Here is a 21,599-nt window from a genome sequence, read left to right on the forward strand (position 1 = left end):
ACGCTGTATACAGGTTTCTAATAGCTGTCAGGTTTCTAATGGCTGTCACATTATAATGGTTGTTTGAAGTCAAGTTGAAGAAGCCAAATCTGAGTGTGTAAAATGCAACCCGAAACCAAACTGCTGAGATAATGTACCTAGAAATGCCAAAGATTAGCTGAGATGCCGAAGAGTCAAACGCATGTCTGCACCAACCACACAATCAAAAACCTGGTAAATAGCAGAAACAAAGAGCTTTGTTTGATGTAAACATCATATCAATACCAGGATAAAAGTCATAATGGTGAAACAATGCACATGTAAACATTGTCAGTGATAGTTTATGAAATCTGCATCAGTTGTTGTATTCAAGTGTGATTCCAAGTTACAGTATAGAACCCCATTCAGTCATGAGTAGGATTGGGCATCGAGAACCGGTTCCAACTTGGAATCGTTTCAAAAATTACTAGGGCTATCAATCGATTAAAAAAATTAATCTAATTAATTACATACTCTGTAATTAATTAATCGAAATTAATCGCATACATAATTAATGGTGCCTGAACTGATACTTTAAGAAAGTAAAAAAAGAAAAGAAAAAAAATGGTACTAAACAACAGTTGGTGACATTAAAGAACGGCTTGTTTATTGCTAAGGCCATATGGTCAAAATTAAATGATTTAATAATAATGTAATAACTATAACAATAACTTATTTCACTAGTAAATTGCTGTTGAACGACAAAAACAACCACCAGGTGGGAAAAGGACATTTACAATAACTTCAAATGCACCACAAGGCTGTAGTTTACCAGTTTCATTGAACGCACCGTCTGTGTTGTTTTTCCGACGGCTAAAACACAGTCAAACTTTACACCGTATAGTGTTAGCTGTCTTTTTTTTTGTCATTTTAACCGTTTTTAATCCAGCTACTAGCTAGCGGTAGGTTAACGTTAGCTGCTGTCGAGTATAGTGTTAACTAGCTAGCGGTAGGCTAACGTTAGCTGCTGTCGAGTATAGTGTTAACTAGCTAGCGGTAGGCTAACGTTAGCTGCTGTTGAGTATAGTGTTAACTAGCGTCACGTGCAGCGGTGTTTGTGTTGCCTTCTGTTTCAGAGCATCAGAGAGAAGAGCAGACATATCAGTGGCACCAGATTTCGGTAGCCAGGGTTGGCAGGAAGAAGATTTTTACAAGTAAATGTTCCAATTAATGATCCAGCAGCACATTCTCGTCTCCCTCCTTCATTTTACAGTCCAATGGTGGCTAGAACGGCTCCGGGTCAAGCGTCAATATGGAATGGATTAATCTGTGTTATTTATTTAACGCGTTATTTTTTCTCAGATTAATTAATCGAAATTAACGCGTTATTTTGACAGCCCGAAAAATTACGATTCCAATGGAAGTGTTTCTTTATTGGAATCGTTTGGAAAATATGGTTTCGAATCCGATCATCTGTTCCCAATTTAACATGCAAAAGTTTTGGTTTCCGTAGCAGCCAGGGGCTTGTTGTGTTGCAGCCGTGGAGCGCAGTAAGCGGCGCTCTAAAGTGTGGCTGAAAAAGCCTGGTAAAAACTATAAACCGCCATTGAATCAAAATAAAATGTTCCTCTTATCTGTGAAATAAGCATGTGACCCGTTTCAACTCCACCCCTCGGGGAATCGATAAGAACCGGAATAAAAAGGAAGAATCGGAATTGTTAAAATCAAAACGATGCCTAACCCTATTCATGAAGAGGACTCTTGAAATATATCTATACGCACTTCCCACATGAAGCAACATCACCACATTGGTGAGCACTGTTAAGGTGATTTCAGGGTTGTTGTAAGAAAGGATCTTAGTTGCAGATAACAAAAGAGGAGGTATCCAGTTTCACCGAGGTGTTCCAGGCAGAGGTAGGTAGATATGTATGTATCCATTCATGATGCTGGGAGATCACTGCTGGGAGGGTGTTTTAGATGATCCACTTTTTTTCAGTCCAAGATTTCTGTGGACCTCGTATGTTATTTGATTGAATGCTTTAAATCAGAGTAATCAGTCCCTGTCGTTAAGGTTTTAGGATAAGATTTGGGAATAAAATTATCCGGCACCTTCTCAGAAAGATCACGTAGTCCATTTATAGTCCAGGAGAGGATGATATAACTCTTTCACGTAATACTTTTTGGAGCGGTTTAGTCAAAGACCACCTAATGAGTACAGACTGGCAACAACCACAGCGCCTGCCACTGAAGAATGTTACTCGCGTGAGCGCCAACTGTGACTCCCCTTCTGAGTTGGCAGAGCAAAGACTGGCACTGCCATTAATCCAGGCAGTGCCATGCTGCTTCCTGGTTTGTAAGATGCTTCACAATTCCATATAAATTCTGTTTTGTTTTTTTAAATTAAGAGTTTTAGAGACAATTTGAGGTATCTGAATGGGTAATGACTGGAACCGATACTGAAGCCTTGGTGATATTGTCATTTTAATAGTTAATTCAAATGAATGAGTAGATTCATCCTTTTATGTAGGTCCTTTTCTAGTTTACTAACCACATGTTTTTAAGGTTATTATCTATTCTATTTCTTTAGTTAGTTTGGTTAGTTCAAGATATCCAGTGTTTCCCCTATAACTATACTGGCCGCCAGGCCAACGGGAATCCCCGCCAGGCCAGAATCTTTTTTTTTTAATGCCAAAAATAATGGCAAATATCAATTGTTTCCCCTATAATCATTCTGCGTCACACTGCCGTGAACGGCAGCGACGCGACACACTGCTGCGAGTCCATAAATGAGGCAACTGTCCATGGTTAGTTCACGTCTTTAACAGCAGGACATTTGACTGTGTTATCTGAACTGCTAAAGTCAGTTGAACAGGTGAAGCAAAGATAACGTTGTCGGTAGCCTAACGGTTAGCGTTACAGTACAACCGGTTCGGTAATGAATGGCGGATTCGGTGTTGTGTTTTTAGCTGATCTGGACCAGAAAATATTCAGTTGAAACAGATCGGTGAGGTGGTTTTGCCCTCACTGTTCTCTGTGAAGTTTGCTGGAAGTGTTGGAGGGGAGTGAGGACTGCGCAGAATTCGTTCAAAGGCCACACAGGATTCTTAAGTACTCAGTGTAATCATGAGGTAACAACCTTATGAGGTGACAACATAGTTATAGGAGACTTTGGCAGTTGACATTTGTTCACTTGTGGTGATCAAAGGCATATGTTTATGAAGGGGGAATCACCAGCGTATTGACAGATTGGTTCACTCTGCCTATTAAAGGCTATAGACTATATACAAGTAAGTGTAGTCACTTAGAAACAAACCTTATTGCCTCTATGCCACTCACTATAACAGTTCCTGAAAGAAGTGAAACAAAGTGTTTTCTGACAAGTGCTGCAGTAGACGGGCGACTTTCTTTTGCAGACCACACATGCCCTTCTGCCGGCGGTGGCCCGATCTCTGGGAGCCACGTTGGTCATTTGTTCCACGAAGTAGGCTGGCAGGTGACCTACACCTGGAGCATTGGTGGCTGTAGCAGGCAGCGTCTCAGCGGACGGAGAAGGTGGTGAGGTGGCCGATACATTGGATGGGGAGGCAGGTGGCACTTTGAATGGAGAAGCAGGAGGCACTTTGAAAGGAGAAGCAGGCAACATAAAGTTTTGCGGCGCTGACCGGCGTGGAGTGGAACCAATCTCCGCCAGGGACAAAATCAGTTGTTCCCTGAAGTTTTTCTGTGTCAACACAGGCCGATTCTGCAGTTTGCACATTCCTTTGTGGAGGATGAAGGCGTTCACGGTGGCTATGTCCACAAAATGATAAAACAAAGTCTTGTACCATTTCTGGGTTTTATGGAGGACGTTGTAGTAGCTAATGAGTGCATCTGACAAGTCAACACCCCCCATGTGCTGGTTGTAATCTTTGATGCAGCCTGGGACAGGCACCTCCTTCACTGTCCACTGTCCATCTGCGTCTTTCACTTTGCGCTTCACCATGTCATTGCTGTATGCTTTGTGTAAAGTGGAGCACATTGTTACCCCCCGCGTGTCTAACCACTTCACAAACAGTAACCCTCCTTTTCTGATCCACCGGATAGTTCCCCTTGGTGTTTTCACAGGCATGTCGTTCCTTTTCGTTTTGGGATAACCAGCTATGTTAGAGCGAACGGTGCCGCATGCCCAGATTTTTCTCTGAAGGAGGTCAAGGAATAGAGTTGGACTAGTGTAAAAGTTGTCCACATAGAGCTTGTATCCTTTGCCTAGAAAGGGGATTTCCAGCAGTCTCATGACAGCATCGTAGCCTACCCCCTTCCCTGTGGGTTCGCCTTCTCTTCCCACATACACAAAAAAGTTCAGGGTGTAGCCACAGGACGAGTCCGCTAAAACAAAAAGCTTAAAGCCCCATTTAGTAGGCTTGCTTTTAATGTACTGCTTGAACCCGATCCTTGCTTTACTCGCCACCATCCGTTCATCTATGGAGATATGCTGATGCGGATGAAAGAAAGTGTAGCTGGCCTCCAAAATCTGCCCATATAGTGGTTTTATTTTGCAAAGTCTGTCGTAACCTGATGTCCCCTTTTTCTGATCGTTGGCCGCTTCGACTGCAGGATCATTCATGTGTAGACTGCGGGAGATGGCTAGGAAGCGTCTGCAGGGCATGACAGAGGCAGGAAATGGCAGACTGAACAGCTTAGATCCTCTCCAGAAATCTTTCAGAGTTTTCAGCGGTGCAATACCCATGTAGAGGACAAGGCAGACGAAGGAGTACATATCTGCTGCTGTGACAGGCACCCAGCTTTCCTTATGGCCTTGGTATTTCTTTTTCCCATAGGCATTGGTGTTTTTTACCAGTGTATTGATTACTGTCACAGAGAAGAACAGCTGGAACAGTTCGAGTGGCGTGTAATTTGCAGTTCTGTTCAGCTGCGGTCCTACTTCCCTATCGGGTCTGAACCGTGGTTGAGGAGGCTCCACATCTTCCTCATCAATGTCACACCACCGGTCTCCATCGGCTTCATTTTCTTCCTTTCTCACCGACCGTCTTTCTGCTTGCCTCGTTACACTTTGATTTTTCCCGCGGGGAGTGGATAATCTCTTGCTGGTATTGGGGGAGGGGGTGTCTTTTTTGGGTGTAGATGCATTATGGATCTTCTTTCTGAGGGGACTCCGTTCCCACTTCTTAGATGGGGATTTCAGGGGCGATGACACCGGAGAGGCCGTGACGGAGCGGGGGCGCTTCCTGGAAGCCCTTCTCTTTGTGGGCTGAATACCCCACTCCTCGTCTGAACTGTCCTCATCAGTGAAGTCTTCCCTGTAAATAAAGTAGATAGGTAAGGATTAATAATATAGTAAGATAACATTTTTCTGGATACAACTGTTAATTGCAATTTACTGCAAATCATTTGTACTACCAAGATTGAGGGTGAAACAAGTTATCTTCAAAAAAAGGAAATAAAAGGTCAAAAATGAGTGAGGGCAGGACTATAAAGGGATCATAATAGTGGCTATACTAATATTATATTGCTAACAATATTATAAAAAATGTTAATGATGTAATAGTATGAATAAGGAAGCATCTGTGAGTCAATGGGGATGGGGACTGTAATTCTCAAACAGACATTTACCAGATAATTTACTATAACACAGACTGTGAATCAATATTGCTATATACTGTGATTCACAGTATATAGCAATAGTGTTCATCTACTTTATCACATTACATCTGACCACCTCACATGTTCTAAGAAGCCAATTCTCCACCTTTAAATATGACTGAGCCTCTGACATGGAAGATTACTGGGAGAGAAGGGGACTTTCACAAGCATGTTTAAGGCTTAAGCATGGAATGACTACAAAATAAAAACCTCAGTAGACAAAACATTTCATTAAAACTTGTGTGACAAATATTACAATATTGGATGCCTTGATAATGTTTTAACTTATTTAACTCTTATTTTATTTATTGTGCGAGTGTGTATATGAAAGGGAGTATTGTTTTAGAGGCTGCACAAGCAAATTTCGTTGTATGGTTCTACTGCACAATGACGATTAAAGTCTATTCTATTCTATTTATATACTTGTTTATGCGCCTCTGTAAGACTAACACAGACTAACAGGCCTGCAAAAGTTGGGGGACTTCAGAGACAGATAAAAAAAAAAGAAAAGAATGGTCCAAATTAAATCTAATTTAAGATAACCTGAATTTCCGCCCCCTGTATGGATCGACAACCAAAATCTGGATCCGTTAATTCCCCACGTCTTTCAGACTCCACACCTCTAGTTTAGTAATGCAGGTTTTTTTGTTATGAATGTGTAGTTTACAGTGTCCAAGCTGAGATCAACCTGATGACATCACCGGGGTGTAGAGCTGCAACGATTAATCGATTAGTTGTCAACTTTTAAATTAATCGCCAACTATTTTGATAATCGATTAGTCGGTTTGAGTAATTTTTTTAAAGACAAAAGTAAAAATTCTTTGATTCCAGCTTCTTAAATGTGAATATGTTCTCGTTTCTTCTCTCCTCTGTGACAGTAAACTGAATATCTTTGAGTTGTGGACAAAACAAGACATTTGAGGACATCATCTTGGGCTTTTGGGAAACACTGATCCACATTTTTCATCATTTTCTGACATTTTATAGACCAAACTAACTAAAACTACAAACTAATCGATTAATCGAGAAAATAATCAACAGATTAATCGACTATGAAAATAATCGTTAGTTGCAGCCCTACCGGGGTGATTTCATACTTGGCAAAGCTTCTCCAGAGACACAGAAGATGTTATACAACTGTTCTCACAGGCTTAGTTATACCGAGCATAATGTGTAAAATCGGCAGATTGCCTCTTTAAGGGTTTTATGATGACACACAGTATTGTTCATTTTGTCCAATATCAGATTCTCATCTATTCCATAATGATGCATAATAGTGACATACACTAGTCTCCTCAAGTTAATCAAAAGCTTTTTACGTGGCGTTATAATAGTGTGCTATGGGATTACCATGGAAATGGTTTTATGAGAAATGTATTATCTTTTATTCAAAGTTCATATCAAGCTGATAGATGAATCAAAAGATATTAAATGAAAACGTGTGTGCACTATGCACGGCACGGACACCGCCACTCCTGCATTGGATTTTATAGGCCCACTTTTCAAAAGGAGTAGATACCCTATATGGAATTTGTTGTATTTAAATACAGGAACGGAGACAAATACAAACGACTCTGTTGTGAAGTTATACAGTAGGCCATGTGGACCTCGTCCAATAACACGCATGTAGAAATATCAAGATGTTTTTCTTAAGTATCTGGACAACTGGTAAAAACCGCAACCGCGAGTGAACCGCGATGTGCACGCGCAGGAGGTAGCAAGATGCGGAGAGTAGTGCAAGTGAACTACACTTTGTTGTTAAGTCCGTTAAACGGCACTAAACGGGTCGATACACCGCACACTAGTTCGCTGCGGGGTCACATTATCATATTATTATCACATTATAGTTCACAGTTATCGTGAACTTTCCGTGTGGCTTTCCAGTGGGCTTGTGTAGATTTGTTCCCAGCGCTAGCTAACTAACTAGCCTATCATGTCTGAATGAAGTGCACGAGTCTGCACAGGAGGGGCAGGACAAACGCAACAGGTAGGCTGATTATGGCCGTGAATGCATGCACTCATTGCACTGTACTACATCTATGTAACCTATGTCAGACATGACACGTCAAATCTAGTTCAGGCGCGAGGTATTTCGTTGGATCGAAGCCAACTCTGGGTGTCTGTACTCACTGATCTCGGGCCAGCCCCCTCGGAATATAATCCTCGTCCAAACTGCAATGGCTGGACTCGCTCTCGGAGTCTAAATCTGAGTGGAGCTCTTCTAATTCATCCTCAGACTCTGAAAGAAACATTTCTTAAAGTATCGACGAGTTGTAAGACTTTTCTTTTGAAGAAACTTTTAGCGGTGTGTGCCCTGTATCCCCCCCCGTGGGTCTTGCAACTCTCCAGTCCATACGTCCCCCTTAAAGGATTCCTTTTACGCGGGTGTCTCTGGTCCGACAGGATGTCCTGTCTACTACTTACCATATATGGTTGAGGAGACACTTTCATTGGCTACAATTGCCGAGGGTTTTCACCATAGACTGGGTACAGGTTTACCACGTGACGAACCTCCTGTGTGTAGCATAGACTGTATGTGTACTTTACAAACCCAGGGCAAAAGAGCCCCCTGTCCCAAGTGGAAATTACGCCCTAGCGTATTTTTTAATAGGTGGATATGCTCTGTACTCACAGGAAACATTTGTGTTGTAATGTTAACTCTTATTAAAAATAAGCTTTTTTTGAAATTTGAAGAAAAAATGTTTTCAAAGGCCAAGCCAAAATTACGGCCATATGAAACAGAAGTTTGGCCCTGAATCATATGTTATGTTAAGAATGAACGGGATGTTCATTCTTCCTCTGGCCATTGAGGTCGGTAGGTTAAAAAACATTCAGGAGGAAAACGGATTGTGTGAGCTGTGTGACTCGGGTGAAGTGCAAAGGGAGTCCCATAATGTTCCATGAAATGGCTCGACTAAACCCTGACATATTCCGTAGCTCAGATGAACAAAAACTGGAGTGGTTGTTTAATTTTGAGGTGTTCAAAGTGGCTGTTTGTAACTCTCAGTTTGTGTTGATTCTAGCGGCCCCTTTGGACAAAAGTGGTAGTGTTTTTACCACAGGTCTTTTCTTTATGGTGCTGTATTGCCAAGGGGGTAAGCTTCTCCTCGGACCACGAACCTCCTATGGCGCCATTTTGATGCTAATAAGCCATCACCTCCCGTTAGCATTCCATTGACTGCCGTTCATTTTGGCGCCACTTTGACAGAGAATAACTTTACATCTGAAGCGTTTAAAGACTCTATTTGTCCATTGTTTATTTCTAAAGAAACACAACAATGTATAAAAGGCTCCATTACCTTGTATCTCACATTATGGCTCCGTAGCAGACGTTTTTGTAAAAATAGGCTAATGATTACGTCATAACCACGCGACTTACTGTCGCATAGTAGAGGAATTACCGTATAGTACAGGAGAAGCGCGCAGGCAGTTTCGTCTCACATTAGCTGTTTAAGTTTAATTACTAATGTTATCTAGCATTTTAGTTAGCAATAATTAGCCTGTGCCTATGTTATCTCCTTACATATACCTACGCTCTCCGTCTCTGCAATATTCGGAATGACTGAGATTTCTCTTGGCACAGCTACCAGAAGACTTACAACTTTCAGACAGGTTGCTCACGTCACAGCTACGTCGTCTCTCTCAATTGTAGGCTGCGCAGTAACGCTCAGCCATCACCGGAAAAGTGCTTCTAATATCCTTCACTGGTCTCCGTCCAGAGACACGGGATCTGTTGGTCCATTCTATATACTGTCTATATATATTGCCCACTGTATTACTGAGTTAGCATTACCGGGAGGTCATATAGTTGCGATGAATGTTTTGCTCAGACAGAAAATCATTGATCAGTCACCATCAGTTACAGATGCATTGTTGCATTTCAAGTGTTGCATACGGTAAATCAGCCTGGATGTGGATGGATGGCGCATTACATGAAACCCAAGGACGCTTTACATAAGTACAGGGGGACAAGGAAAAATAAATTAGTAGGCCAGCACAAACACAGACTGAAAAGGAATTAAACCGGGCGCTAAATGGAAGGGGGGACATAATTTAATGTTGGCTACTGACGTACATCCACATCGCACATTGTTAAGTTATTTTATGAATGAAATAGACATATTACACCCTGAGGGTCAATTCAGGGTCAGTTTTGAATCATTTACAATCCCGTAATTGTCTCCATCTGTTAAAAGCCCGACCAAGATTGACTAAGGTCTCGCCCATCGTCTGTTTTTAGCTTTTAGTTGTTCTTTGTTTAATTTCCTTCTATCATGTGATGGCCCTGACCCAGTATCAGCCATAACTATAGATAACTTCTAAAATAAAATTAAAATACAATTAGGCCTATATAAAGAAATCTGCTGCTACCTTTTAGCTGGCTGCATAGGCTTTTCCGGTGTTACAAAGAAATCTGTGACCCGTCAGAATGTGTGCTCTGTAGCGCCGTCTACCTGCCGTAAATCATTTTGTTACTTCACGGGAATAAATTGGACCTGGGCAGAGGTATTAATAAAAACTATATAAAAAATAGCGTTTTTTTCCGTGTAAGTCTTGTTTGCTGTTACATGTAATTTCAGAAACATTAAAAAGTTACATATAGTAACTTTTTAAGTTTGCCAAATCTTATCTCAAAAGCCCGGAAAAGAAGGCAAGAATATATATTGTTTAATTAGTATTTACTTTGATTTTTTTATCTTAGGCAGCGTATTTGTCAGCTGCGTGGGCATGACATCTTACACTAATATGCGTTTGAAAGTTCAGAGATATCGTAATGATCTGTGTTATTCGGTGCGAGTCTGACGCGATGGCTGCAGACTGACCTTGCTTCCCCTTCCCCATTGAAAATCTGAGATAGTGGTAGTGATAGTTATCCACAGTGAAGAGGCCACATAAGCTCCCACTCACTTTTTCGACACTTGTTCTTGATAATGTGAAAGAGCTGAAGTTGGAGAAGCCCAAATGATGCTACCACTGTTGTGATGTAACAAAGTGCAAAAACTTCATCACAGTACTTAAGTAGAATTTTCACGTATCTTTACTTCACTTCGTTATTTAGCCTATATTTCTGGAAACTTTAACCTTTTTTCTCCACCACATTTCCTAAATAAAATGTATACTTTTATCCAATACAGTTCCCCTTAGCATCTCCGTTAGCTACTTGTGAGACTTGTTTTCGTGCGTTGGAATAAAAAGAAACAAAAAAATAACTGAAAATTCAGTTTCTGTTTTTCTCTTGGTTGATGTCAGACTTTGAATTTGATGTTTAAGAAGCTATGGAAACCCTGAATATTATGCTTTACTATAAGGAAGCTACAATAAAGTTCATAAAAAAAGAGAATACTTTTACTTCCAATAGTTAAGTACATTTAATATCAGAACATTTCTTTTGATACTTACGTAGAGTAAATATCAGATACTTTAAGACTTTTACTCAAGTAATATTCTAAAAGGTGACTTTAATAATAATAATAACTTGGACTTATATAGCGCCTTTCATGGTACCCAAGGTCGCTTAACAAATGTGGGGGGAGGGGAGGGGGGTTAGGGGTCAAAGGACTTAGTGAAAAGAAATGTTTTGAGGTGCTTTTTGAACATGGGCAGGGATGGGGCCGAGTGGACGTGGAGTGGTAGACTGTTCCAGAGTGTGGGAGCATTGGCAGAGAAAGCCCTGTCCCCAAAAGTCCGCAACCTGGTGCAGGGGGTGTCCAGCAGGTCCTTGTCAGAGGACCGCAGGGAACGTGACCGAGTGTAGGGGTGGAGGAGATCTGTGAGGTATTGTGGTGAGAGCCCATGGAGAGATTTGTTGGTGAGCAGGAGGATCTTGTAGGTGATGCGTGACTTGAATGGCAACCAGTGGAGCTGTTGGATGATGGGAGTGATATGCTGCCAGGGCTTTGTGTGGGTTACAACCCTGGCAGCAGAGTTCTGGACATACTGGAGTCTGCTAAGGGCCTTGGTGGGCAGTCCAGACAGGACACCATTGCAGTAGTACAGACGGGAGGTGATGAAGGCATGGATGAGTGTCTCAGTTACTTTAACTTCTACCAAAGTCATTTTCTGGTTAAGTGACTTGTGCTTTTACTCAAGTATTGCTTTTAAGTACTTTATACAAGACTGGATGCTACTTATTCATCATGCGGAGAACTTAAGTGAAGTTAGTCATAGTCAACGGGTTTTGTTTGCCTCATTTGCACTCAGTTTTACAACATATTTAAAGCAGATAAAGGGTCAGGTCACTTAAAGGCCGTTACAGACCAGTCAGATGGCCGACCGTTGGCAAAAAAGGCAGTTGGTCTGATCAGTCTCCCCGAGTTGGTCAAAAAAGTGCCTCGGAACACACCAAAGCAACTAGACGTAATACGTCTCCGTAACAGCAGGCGGCGCTAATCTGTATTGTCGCCCAAAAAATGAAAACCGGCAGCTGATTGGACGAACGCGTCACGTGGGTCTGGCTGCTGCTTCCGGATTTTGGATTTTTCAACCGGCGACTCATTCAGAATACGATCTCATATTGTACTAAAATAGTTCACCGAAACGTGTTTCTGAAAACATTTTAAGTGAGAAATAGGCCACGCAGTTTCTGAATCTGTCTTCATTTCAGATCGACAAAGGTCAGTTTAAAAGATTTTCGTCAGATTTTGAGAGGCTTAGTCACACTCATCCCGCTTGCCATTTCCGGGTGAGTCCCGACTGCCCTGTCTCCGACTGAGCATGTCAGGTCGGCCAAAATGAAGGCCGACAGCTCCTCCAACGGACGACGGCACGGAACACACCGAACAGACTCGAGTCACTGACCTCGCCAGACTGTCCAATGGCCGATTATCGGCCCGGTGTGTAGCTTCCTTAAAAAGAGTGTGCATGGAATTTTACATTGTAAAGAAACAAAACAAAACAGAAAGAAAATAGTCCACAGTCTTTACTGTAAATACTTGGAACTTCTTTCTACGGACAAGAAAGTCCCTGATGAAATGGAGTACAAATTGACCTAAAGCTCGGTTTATGTAAGATTTAATGTTACAGTTTTTTTTACTGCAGGTTATTTTTTAAATTTAATTTAGGATAAGAATATATGACCTAAATTTCCTTTCTGGTAAATATTCCCTCAACATTATCATTTCACAGCACAACAAAATGTGGAATCAGTAAACATTTGCCAAAAACTACTCATTCGTTGTTTACAGCCAGAGTAATGCATTATTCAGTCTGTCATAGCTGTGATTTCATATTCTGAAACGTTTAAAGGTCCCGTTTTACTCACATTTTAGCTTTTATTGTGTATTTGTTTTTCATTGCACCATGTCCAACGATACCGAAAGTGTGCCGCATTATTTATGTATTTATTTTAAATTGGTGGACATCCTGCTGTGCACGGGGTTTACAGAAGGTGCCTTTCCTACCGGGTAAAAAAACAGCAATAACATCACTAAGTTGAAGCGGTAGTTTGATATACTGCTGAATCCAAATCACTTTTGACATGATTTTCGTTACATGTCCATGAGCATATTTCCACATACACAAGTGTTAAGTGTAATTAAGTTATTAAGGATGATTTGTTAAGTATTGAACCAACAATCCAATATAAGAATTCAAATTGAAGGTCCAATGTGTAGGAATTTCTCCCATCTAGCGTTGAGATCATATATCGCAATCAACTCTCTCGTGCCACGCAGTTCAAAGTATGTATTACAGCTACGGTAGCCTTCACGCTTTTTTCTGATGACGCCGGTCTCTTGCTCTTTTCAATATCCTTTTTCTTTTTCTGGGCGAAGAAGAAGACTCCTGTTCCTGAAATTTGGATTTTGAATACGTGTGGTCCTCCATGTTTCCTTCTTCAAACTTGCCGGGGCCGGGAAGCTACGATACCCATTAGCAGCATTAGCAGCACCTGTGAGTTTATCATGTGACAGCGAAACTCGAAAGGCGGAGCAGTATGTCCTGTATGTCCCTTACCGGCTAACGTATTTCAAGATGGCGCAGGAATATGGAGCGTCTACCCCAGTTCATGCAAATGTATAATTTCAAACCAATAGGAATACTTGGAATTGATGGTGGGGGTTAAGAGTCATGAAAAAGGAGAAGTTTGTGAACGGGCAACGCAGATTTGATAATGAACAACTAAAAACGTTACACACTGGACCTTTAAATATGCTTCATAAAGTCAGTGGAGTTACTTTTCTGTTGTGTTTTACACATTATGGTTGTTGGTAGTTGGTTATAACTGTTAATGACCAAAATGTTTATGAGAGTTGGGAGGAAATAAGGATTTAGTACCACAAGTGGGTTTATCTTATCTATTTACAGTAATGCTGTTATTTAAATGCATACAGAATAAATGTACTGTAACAGAATTTCTGATAGAAGGTGGACAGGTTGGGGACAGATAGTCATATGTAAAGCCTCGTGCCAGTCTCTGGCAGCAGGAAAGATACAAATCTTCGGGCCCCAAATTGAGCATTTATTTGCTAATGTGTAAATGTGCGTTGCGTGTTTCACCATAATTGCCCCCGATAGTTGGATCAATGGTAAAACAATGCTCCGTGCTGCAATGTAAGTCACATCTAAGTGGTGGTTGTATGCTCCAGCCAGGTCTTTGAATGATGCATGTTATGGATGTCTCCTCTGTGTGCTGCTCTTTCAAGCCTGTTGACAGGATGGTGTGTGTGTGTGTGTGTGTGTGTGTGTGCGTGCGCGTAGGAGGGGTTGATGATGGCGATGACACTTGTCACATGTCCTCTGTGGGAGTCTTTGGGGCCACGCTGGTCTGAGCTGTGGATGTAATCTCTGTTCATATTTAATAGAGAAGCAGAAAATTCTGTCCATTTTCTGAACAAGGTTAGGTTAGGTTAGGCTTCCAAGACTTGGATGTACATGAAGTTTAATCATCAATACAAACCCATGTTTGGCAGAAAGAAATGATGGTTTCTTCTAAAACGTACAAGCCTGTGAACATAAAACCGTTAGGAGAGACGTCAACTATAAGTCCCAGGAAGCATTTTGGTTAAAAAACATCCAATCGCAGAGCTTAGAAATGTTTTGCTAGAAGCACAATTAAGCTGAAGCGAACAATTTAACTTTGTAAAACACTGTCGCATTTGAATCAGTTTTGGATGAATGCAACATGTTTTTTTCTTCACAATGACAACATCTTTTTTTAATTTGCTACTGCTTTGATTTGCACCTCGGACTGGTTTGGCTTCTTCTTCATATCAATGGCAGATGAGGCTTATGGTTACTTTAGTACAAGTGAATTATTTATAGCCAGTGGCTATACCATAGACATATATTATTGTTAAGTTGTCCAGAAGGCTCCTGTATTGTTATGTTGAGGAACACTGAGGTTATCATTAAAAGAAAACCTTAACTGACACGTTCCTCACCAGAAAAAAGACAGCATTAGTCACGTGTTCAAATGCCAAAGACAGTCTATGTTTACCTGAGAAGGACCACTTGGTTGTGCAAATTATGACTCAAAGGCAAAAGTAACGTGATGTTGTCACAGCTTAACCATCGGGGTGGGATGCCATAAACAGTCATATGTAAGGCCCTATGAAATCCGTTTTATTTTTTTCCAAATTCCGTGTTTTCGGATTTCTCTTTAGCCCGTCAGATTTTTCAGATTTGCTTGATTTCTTTTCACTTCTAAGCAGTATTGACCTTTAAAAACTCAGTGACACAAACTCACAATTCAGTTTTTTTATTTAAACTGTTAATATATTCAGCAAAGCACATTCAAAATGACCTAAATAAAAGCTTTGGATGCTCACCTATAACAGTGTTGAGGACACTGCGATCTCCGTTGTCAGAGGTTTAGTCGACAACAACGAAGATTTTCTTTCCACTGATCTCTTGCAGCACTTTTTGCATGTGCTGGTCAAAGACCCGCGGCAGGTGGTTCTGCCTGAGGCTGCTGGCGTTTTCTGGAAGCGCGCCTCCCTGCTTGCAATGTTTAACAAGAAACGGACGTATCCTTTTCATTTTCTCTAGCGGTATGTCAGCTTCAGCACACGTTGCAACAAAATCTTCCACAAACTCACGCCTTGCATCTATTGATTTTGTCGTTGCCTCCATGGTAACCTGGAGGGATTTTCCCGCTGGAGATTTAGCTAGCTTTGTTCTTGAGATGTAGCCTGGATGCCAGCCGAACTTAGCCCCGCCCACAACATTCGAGGTCACATTCTGACTAGAATCTGAGTATGACGATGTCAGGCTACTTGAGATGAGCTTTTGATTTCAAATGGTTGTCGGGAGGCGCCACTCGCTTCGACATTTTTTCCCTCGCAACAAACGTGAACGTGATGACGTATGGTCACTAGGCAACAGGCTGTGCCATTAGGCCACGGTTTAGGTAGAGACCTGTCTCCGCTTGTTGTTTTAAACTGAAAAATGAGAAGGAAGTAAAAAAAAAAAAATTGTTTATTTAATATGTCAACAAAATATATGCAAATTCCGTGCGATTCCGCGTGAATAAGAGAATTCCATTTTCATGTGTAGATTCCGCGATTCCGTCCGTGTTTTCCGCATCGCGGAAATCATAGGGCCCTACATATGAATCACTTTTGCAAGTCATTTGTAATGGATTTGAAAGGCATGATGATGCTGATAAGGGCACCATTTGGAAGGCAATGACCAATAGCAAGATATCACTTTTGTTGTTTTTCTGATTGTAGGGAACTTAAGATCAGGAAGCGTTTTTTTTTTTTGACAAATGCACAAAGCACACAGAGAAGAAGAGGAGAGCAGAGTGATTGTGATCTCCTCCTGATGTACCCTTGAGCTGTGTGGAGCAGTAGTAGCGTGCGCGGCCCTCAACGTGCGTGCAGCTTTTATAACCGTTTCCTCGGATTAAATATATGTGGTACATAATGCATAGTGCATCAATTTGGATGCCTTGCCCTGTTGTTTTCAACTGCTGTGTAAAATACCTGATAGGAAACGGTCAACCTTGGCCGAGTTTCAGACTGTGGTGAGCGCTTCATGCTAAGCCTCTAAAATTTTCATGACCCTCGGTTAGCGTGTGTGTGTGTGTGTGTGTGTGTGTGTGTGTGTGTGTGTGAGTGTGTGTGTGTGAGTGTGTGAGTGTGTGAGTGAGTGAGTGAGTGAGAAGGGTTAAAGGAAAGGTAGGCAGATAGATAAAGAAAGAACAGGCCAAGAGTGTTCTTTGGCATCCATCATCTCAGCAACATTCACATGCTGTTGGAGAAAACTCTTCTGACAGCACAGGGCCGATGTTTACTGAGATCGCCATAAAAACTAAAGGAGAATGAATGATTCAGACCACTGCAGCGAAGTCTACATCTGCTGCTCTCTGAGCGCCCAAGGATGTCTGCTCTCGCTGCTGCCTCGCCTTGAGCTCATCTACACCTCCATCTTTATTTTATTCTATTCACTTTTTCCATTTGCTTTCCACGCACCTAAGGAAATCATTGCACCTCCTACTCTCAGCCCACTATGCCCGCTGCTCACACAGTCCCCTCATGCAGCACCCCTGTCTTTTTCTGATACTTACTTTCCCCCTATCTGTGTTTAACTAGTCTATATCGGCAACGTTCCATTTCTGGGATTGTTCAGGTGCTGCCGGAAATTTAAAAGAAAGCAGAAGGAAAGTTACCTTCTGCTCTCTTTATGTTGGAAATTTAAACTCCGGTGGATTTCTGAGGACTATGGTTAACTGCTCCTCAGATCTCTGCAGGGTAAATCCAGACAGCTAGCTAGACTATCTGTCCAATCTGAGTTTTTGTTGCACGACTAAAACAACCTTTGAATGTACACCAAAACAAGTTCCTTCCCGAGGCTATTCTGCAGTGACAGCATTGCTCCGTCTCCCAAGACGATTGTGATTGGTTTAAAGAAATGCCAATAAACCAGAGCACGTTTTTCTCCCATCCCGGAATGCTGTGTGGACTAGCCAGACCCTCCTCCGCGACGCTGTGGAGGAAAGTCTGGCAATGCGAGTCTAGTATTTAACAAATTAACTCATTTAACTTTTCATGCGGGCGTAGGTGTTCCAATTCCTAATGTGTGCGTACCTTTGAGTTTTGTTTGGATCATTAAGGTTGTGCTAACATTGTGGTTTTTGGTTGACTTATTTAGTGCCCACAGTGGCTTATTACAAACTAAGAGATGTAGATTTATTTCTGCTGGAGAAACCTGACTACTTAGCCGTGTGTAACTGTAGCTTCTAAGAGGTTATGAGCATAGAAAGGACACATTTTGCAGCCAATTCACACACTTTTCCATGCCATCAATCTTTATCTGTAATGGTGTGCAGATGGCTGATAACAGTGAGAGATTGTTTTTTAGGAGTTAAATCTGTATACTGACCAAACCACATGGCTGCTGAAGTCAGATGTTTCAGAGACTCCCCTTCCCCTTCGTCTTACCCCTAGCCCTTGTCCCTCGAAATCGAGTGGTAAGGTCTAGGGGTGAAAACATACCCCTATGAAATGAGACACCACTTGGTTATGGTTACATCATCATACATTGCCACTAGCTGGCTGCCATGGAGTCCATTCAAGGCTTGTCAGAGAAATGCGGGACTGTTGTGCAAATCAGCAATGTAACGTTAGCGTAGCAAACTAGCAGTTTTTAAAAATGTTTCAATTAAGAACATGGTTGCAAATATATATGTACAGGACTGTGTAGAGCCCAAAACAAGACTGTCGTAATTTTTAAATCAATTAATTAAGCCAAAACTACTTACATTTATGAGACTCTGGGTACCCCTTGGTTTCAAGTAAGCTCGTGAAAATGCTTGATTTTAAGGGGTATCTACCCCTTCCCCTTAGCCCTACCCCTCGATCAAAACGAGAATTGGGATAGCCCTTACTCTCACGTGAACGTGCAGACCTAAGGGGAAGGGGTAAGACAGAGAATTGGGACTCGTTTTAACATCCAATTGAGTCAATTCAGTTTTCAGTCTCTTCATGAATTGCCAATAAAAAGGAATTCAGCCAAATCCTGTATCATCTCAGACAAGCTTTTTTATTTGGATTTCAAATGGTCAAATCAGAAGAATTTGTGTTCATTTTACTTACTGCGGCAGTTAAAATAATCCAATCTAGAACTGTAGTTCAACAAACAAAATCAATCCCTCGACCAGCTTCTTTAAAATACCTTAACCCTCGAGTGAGAATTTGTCCTTGAAGTCTACTCTGACATTTAAAACCAGACATTAAATTAGACAACATTCGGACAACTTGTCAAACATTTAGCCAGCAGGGGATTATCAGAGGAATCGTAGTTATGCAAACAAGACATCTGCTTTCTTTCCTTGACCTGATCAGTTTGTTATGAGCATGGAAATGTGTTAAGTTTCCTTCAACCTCACCGGTGATATCAAGCAGCATTTGCTCACTGTGTGTATAGAGCAGTTTGCAAAAATGTCACTTTGCAGAGTGAGCACAATAGAAGATGATTGCACTTCCAAAGGTAACAGCCTCCTCTGACTACTCACAGCCATGGAGCTCATTAAATGTTCAGGCAGGCCACTTTTCTTATCAGTTCTGTCCTCTGAGCAAAACCCTCAGGTCCAAATAGAGATTCAATTCAAGCAATAAACTGGTGGCATTCACAGAAAGAGACATTTTTAGAAGTTCACTCGAACTCGGAAATACTTTCTCCTTCAGCCCACTTGACTTAAGCAGATGATAACGAAGCCAGGTTTCAACAAATCGCCTGCAGAAAGTGAGACTTTCTCTGTGAAGAGAACTAAGTGAGAATTATTAGGATGCCGTGGAGACATCCCCAAAATACAGGCGACTATGGCTGTAAGGAGACAGCCAGCTCTAACAACAGCCTGTTATATTTAGCTGGTTCTTTACGAGTTCACAATTGAAATATTGCAACAACATGATACATCTCTATTGTCTTTAAAAGTTGAAGTTAAAAAATGACAAAAACCTATTAGCGCACTTGTACAGTGGATTTCTTGTGATGAGGGGAAGATTGTTGAAGTTGAGAAAAAAAGTTAACAGGCAGTGGCTCTATTTTATTAAACTTGGATAAGGTCAAGTAAGACTTTATGATTACTTTAAGAAAATCCATTTACTAAAAAGTGGTGAATGAATGGTCTTTAATTTAGCCGAGCTTTCAGCCTCAGGGTATCATCATTAGAGGTCGACCGATATGGGTTTTCTCTGGCCGATGCCGATCTTTAGACATCAGGGTCAGCCGATGGCCGATTAATGCTGCCGATTTATTTTGGCCGATATTTGGCCGATATGTGCTTGTTTTTAAACCTTGAAAGAATCTTTGAAAGATAAAATGTAACACTAATATACACAGAATTTCTCAACAAAAACATTTATTGAACACTTCACCAATCTACACTTGTATACTTCAATTAAAAATGTATAATGTAAAAACATACTGTATATTGTATAAATAATGTATGAAAAATATATTAAATAAACAAAACCGGTAAGAAGAAAATAAACTTTGTCAAATAAACTTTTAAATGAAAAAAATAAAGTTTAGTGCACTTAGCAGCATTTATTAAACTTCTGAGAATACAAATCTGCAAGCTTCACAGAAAGTGACATGTTATTAATCTCAACACTATTTCCTCCTAACTCCTGTTGAATCACATAAGACTAGGGCTCTCTAAAGTCAATTCTTGTTCACCTTGTTTGTTAGATCATTGTTCATTTGTTTGTGTGTTTTATCTGTGTTTTGGGGATCCTACTGTTACATGTCCTGTTGACCTCATTAGGATCTTATCTGAGCACATTTCTGTCATTCAAGCAACTCTTGGTTGTAATTTAAAACTCATCCAGCCAATTTAATAAAATTAAGGGTTTTATTCGTGCTCGAGTCCATAGATGCAGTTAATTGATACAGGCACGGAGAACTGAAGGCTCTGTTAGCAACGATTAGCTCCGTTAGCGGTTAGCTCCGTTAGCGGTTAGCTAGCTCCAGTTAGCTCCGTTATAGGAGTGGATGAGACTGCCACGGACAGGGGTAACAACCAGACTCTGATAAATTACATTTGAGGAGCTTCCACAGCGGTGTGGCCGCGGTGTTTTGTATGGTTTTATTAGTACAGTTAATCCCAAGGCAAGAACACCAGCAATATGCTACTACTAACGGTAGTGTCTGAGCCTGAAGTGGCTGCGCGCAGTGTTGCCAACTCTTTTCCAATGAAAGTCGCTAGCACCAGCTCCAAAAGTCGCTAAAAGTCGCTAGATGACGTCATATGCTCATTTATATATTGTTGACGTCATTATGCAATCATTTGTATAAAGCTTAGTGGTTGTGTCAGCAAGGTAGATAGAAAGAAATAGAACTCTTTAGCCAAATAATCACAAATTCAATACAGGAATTTATTTTACCGTATAATTATTACTTAGGTAGCCTATCTTTGAAGTAAAAAAATCTAAGAAATTCTACAAAGGGAGGGAAAAAGATCGATATTATAGAATATATTATAGATATAGAATATCGAAGAATTCTCAAAGAATGCTGGCTTGCCCAGGTCCAGGCCAGCTCAGCGGCGTCTTTCTCCCGTCACGTCCCGCTGTCTCTCCTACCTACACCAGCCCTCGCACACCCTGTCCCCCCCTCCCCTTCTACCTGCCTGCGCACTGTGCGCAGTGCTGCTGCACATGAGGAGAGAGGGGAGAGGCTGCTCCGCTGCTCCTCAGTCACAGAACAGAAGACTGTTTTGGCGGCTACAGGAGAGAAATACCTTGCGTTCTCGCTGGACAATACTGGTGACTTTTCTACAGAAAGTCGCCAGATTTGTCGCTAGTCGCTTTTTTGAAAAAAAAGTCGCTAAGGTGGTCTGAAAAGTCGCTAAATCTAGCGACAAAGTCGCTAAGTTGGCAACACTGGCTGCGCGAGACACACGGCAAGACTTCTCGAGGGGAGGGGCTGGAGGCAGCTGGTCTGGGTACGCTGTAAAAAATGTCGCCTATTCATGTTTTTAACACTAGGCTGCCCGCAGATGCGCCTGCCTATTAATCGGCTTGATATAGTGGGATATTGGCCGATGCCGATTA

The 21,599-nt window shown here is 41.4% G+C and overlaps 2 protein-coding genes across 2 annotated transcripts in view; one reads left to right on the forward strand and one right to left on the reverse strand.

The window, feature by feature from the left end:
* The window catches only part of LOC116067214 (protein kinase C-binding protein NELL1), a 319,826-nt gene that overhangs the window by 184,302 nt on the left and 113,925 nt on the right, over positions 1–21,599 (forward strand). The gene's annotated exons all lie outside the window — the stretch shown is intronic.
* On the reverse strand, positions 2,349–8,030 carry LOC116067216 (piggyBac transposable element-derived protein 4-like). The gene is made up of 2 exons (XM_031323577.2): positions 7,729–8,030; positions 2,349–5,255 (listed from the first exon to the last, which is right to left on the reverse strand). Exons 1-2 carry the CDS (start codon positions 7,848–7,850, stop codon positions 3,260–3,262), a joined length of 2,118 nt encoding a protein of 705 aa, XP_031179437.1. The 5' UTR covers positions 7,851–8,030; the 3' UTR covers positions 2,349–3,259.

The sequence above is a fragment of the Sander lucioperca genome, chromosome 3, assembly GCF_008315115.2.
Source record: "Sander lucioperca isolate FBNREF2018 chromosome 3, SLUC_FBN_1.2, whole genome shotgun sequence".
NCBI lineage: Eukaryota > Metazoa > Chordata > Actinopteri > Perciformes > Percidae > Sander > Sander lucioperca.